General features: G+C 47.4%; 1 protein-coding gene and 1 pseudogene across 1 annotated transcript in view; both read left to right on the forward strand.

The window, feature by feature from the left end:
- The window catches only part of Sh2d1b (SH2 domain containing 1B), a 24,792-nt gene extending 23,782 nt beyond the window's left edge, over positions 1–1,010 (forward strand). Inside the window, exon 4 of the mRNA XM_005348819.2 lies at positions 612–1,010. Within this exon, the coding sequence (XP_005348876.1) occupies positions 612–697 (86 nt within the window). The 3' untranslated portion in view covers positions 698–1,010. The remainder of the gene's footprint in view (positions 1–611) is intronic.
- Positions 1,011–1,139: 129 nt separating this feature from the next.
- On the forward strand, positions 1,140–2,162 carry LOC101987394 (annotated as a pseudogene).
- The last annotated feature ends 104 nt before the right edge of the window (positions 2,163–2,266 follow it).

Below are 2,266 nucleotides of genomic sequence, written 5' to 3' on the forward strand. Positions count from 1 at the left end.
AAGGGGAAGAAGAGGAAAGCATAAATGTGTCAAAGACAGATGCTTGTGCAAATCAAGATGAGTTGCTGGGGATGGCTGGGATGGTAATAGTATTGCTTAAGCTGTAATAAAATGCTACCAAATCCCTGGAAATTGGTAGAGAATGGGCTTGGGATAGGTCTTTCCCAAGAACTGTACATGGAATTTTCCAAGCGTGATCAGACCTGGTGGAATGTGCTCCAGGTACTTAGCTACCAAAGGGGAAATGCCTTCCCATGGCTGGAATTCTCCCTTCCCTTCCTCTTGTCTCCTTAGAATAAGCTCCGTGCAGAGCTACATGGGATTTTCACTGGTGAAGGCAGACATTGAGTACTAGAAACTAAGGCTCCACTTATCAAACAAAACAAAACAAAACAAAACAAAACCAAAACAACAACAACAACAGAAAAACCCCAGAAAAACACAAAACCCCTATTTGGCCAGCCAAGTTCCTAGTGCCACGCAGCCTTTGACAATGTCTCTGTGATGTGGAATTGGCACTGCTCTGTGCATGGTGCTCTTTCCCTCGAGTCGGGCTGCCTAGTGGGACTTCTGGGTGTGACATCTCATGGCTGTCCTTTGCTTATCCCCAGAGAACACTAGTGAGGACTACGTGGATGTCTTGCCTTGCCTTGAAAACAAGAACATAGGAGAAAACAAGCTGACGGAAAGGTGGTAGAGCTCTCCGCCGCCGCCACCTCTGCAAGTGTTGATCGAAAGTGCCAGTTTCTAGCGGGCCTTTGAGACTCCTCTGATCTGGGTAGCAGGATCTTCTCTACTGAAGCCTTGGAGAAGTCCCTCCCCATATCCCAGCCTCCAGGCACACACTCATAAGAAGCTCCAAAGCCACGGCTCACCTGTCACTCTCCTGTCTTGGGATTGGACAGCCAGAATCCAGTCTCCTGACTGGCTGGTCAGAGGCACCGCCACTGATCCTGGCTGACAACATCTAACAGGACACTGGGAAGGGCTGCCTCATCGAGAGGGAAGAATGCTCTACAATGGCTCCAGAGTCCCTGTCCCATGGTTGTGTGACTTTGGACAAACCACCCTTTCTGGTGTGGATGAGTGGTTGATACACACTAACCTGGACCCTCTGTTGAGCCTGGTTGTCCCGGGTGGAGCAGGGGTCTGAGCAGAGGAATCAAGATCTAAGGATACTGAAGAAGTAAACATGTCCTCCACCTGTCTTGGTCTTGATGAGGGCTGTGTTCCTTTCCCTTCAGTTTGGGCTAGGTTGACTTCCTGCCAGACATTCCTCTGGCCAGTTTTTCCTGATTTTTCCCAATTCTATATATACAGGAATCACTTTGCCATCTCTGCCTTCTGATAAACAGGATAAAAATATTTATTTTTGAGAGAAAGGAAAGCGCGAGGAGACGCCGCCACCGCCGCCAGCGCAGCTGTGCCAAAACCGCGAGGAGACCGGCCGCCCGACCTTCCCCCCCTCCCCCCCTCGCCGGCCGCCGTGTCCTTGGGTTTGTTCCAACAATCTGTTAAAACATGGTGGATTACAATGAAGTTCTGGGAGTGCAGAGACATGCCTCACCTGAGGACATTAAAAAGGCGTATCGGAAACAGGCACTTAAATGGCATCCGGACAAAAATCCTGAAAATAAAGAAGAAGCAGAGCGGAAATTCAAACAAGTAGCTGAGGCATATGAGGTGTTATTGGATGCAAAAAAGCGGGACAGCTATGACAAATACGGCAAAGAAGGATTAAATGGTGGAGGAGGAGGTGGAAGTCATTTCGACAGTCCGTTTGAGTTTGGCTTCACATTCCGAAATCCAGATGATGTCTTCAGGGAATTTTTTTGGTGGAAGGGACCCATTTTCATTTGACTTCTTTGAAGACCCATTTGATGACTTTTTTTGGGAGCCGAAGGGTTCCCGAGGAAATAGAAGCCAAGGTACAGGCTCGTTTTTCTCTGCCTTCAGTGGATTTCCTTCTTTTGGAGGTGGATTTCCTGCTTTTGACACAGGATTCAGTTCGTTCGGATCACTAGGACACGGGGGTCTTACTTCATTCTCTTCAGCATCATTTGGTGGCAGCAGAATGGGCAACTTCAAATCAATATCAACTTCTACTAAGATAGTTAATGGCAAAAAAAATCACTACAAAGAGAATTGTGTACTTCCCATAGCCAAGCGGATAACTATATGTTTTTCCTTGGGTTCACCTTCTTATTTAGTTTCTTTAAGTTCACCACTTGTAGTCTCCGTGACCCTTATTTATGGCTAGAAACCA

This window comes from Microtus ochrogaster, chromosome 6 (genome assembly GCF_000317375.1).
Source record: "Microtus ochrogaster isolate Prairie Vole_2 chromosome 6, MicOch1.0, whole genome shotgun sequence".
NCBI lineage: Eukaryota > Metazoa > Chordata > Mammalia > Rodentia > Cricetidae > Microtus > Microtus ochrogaster.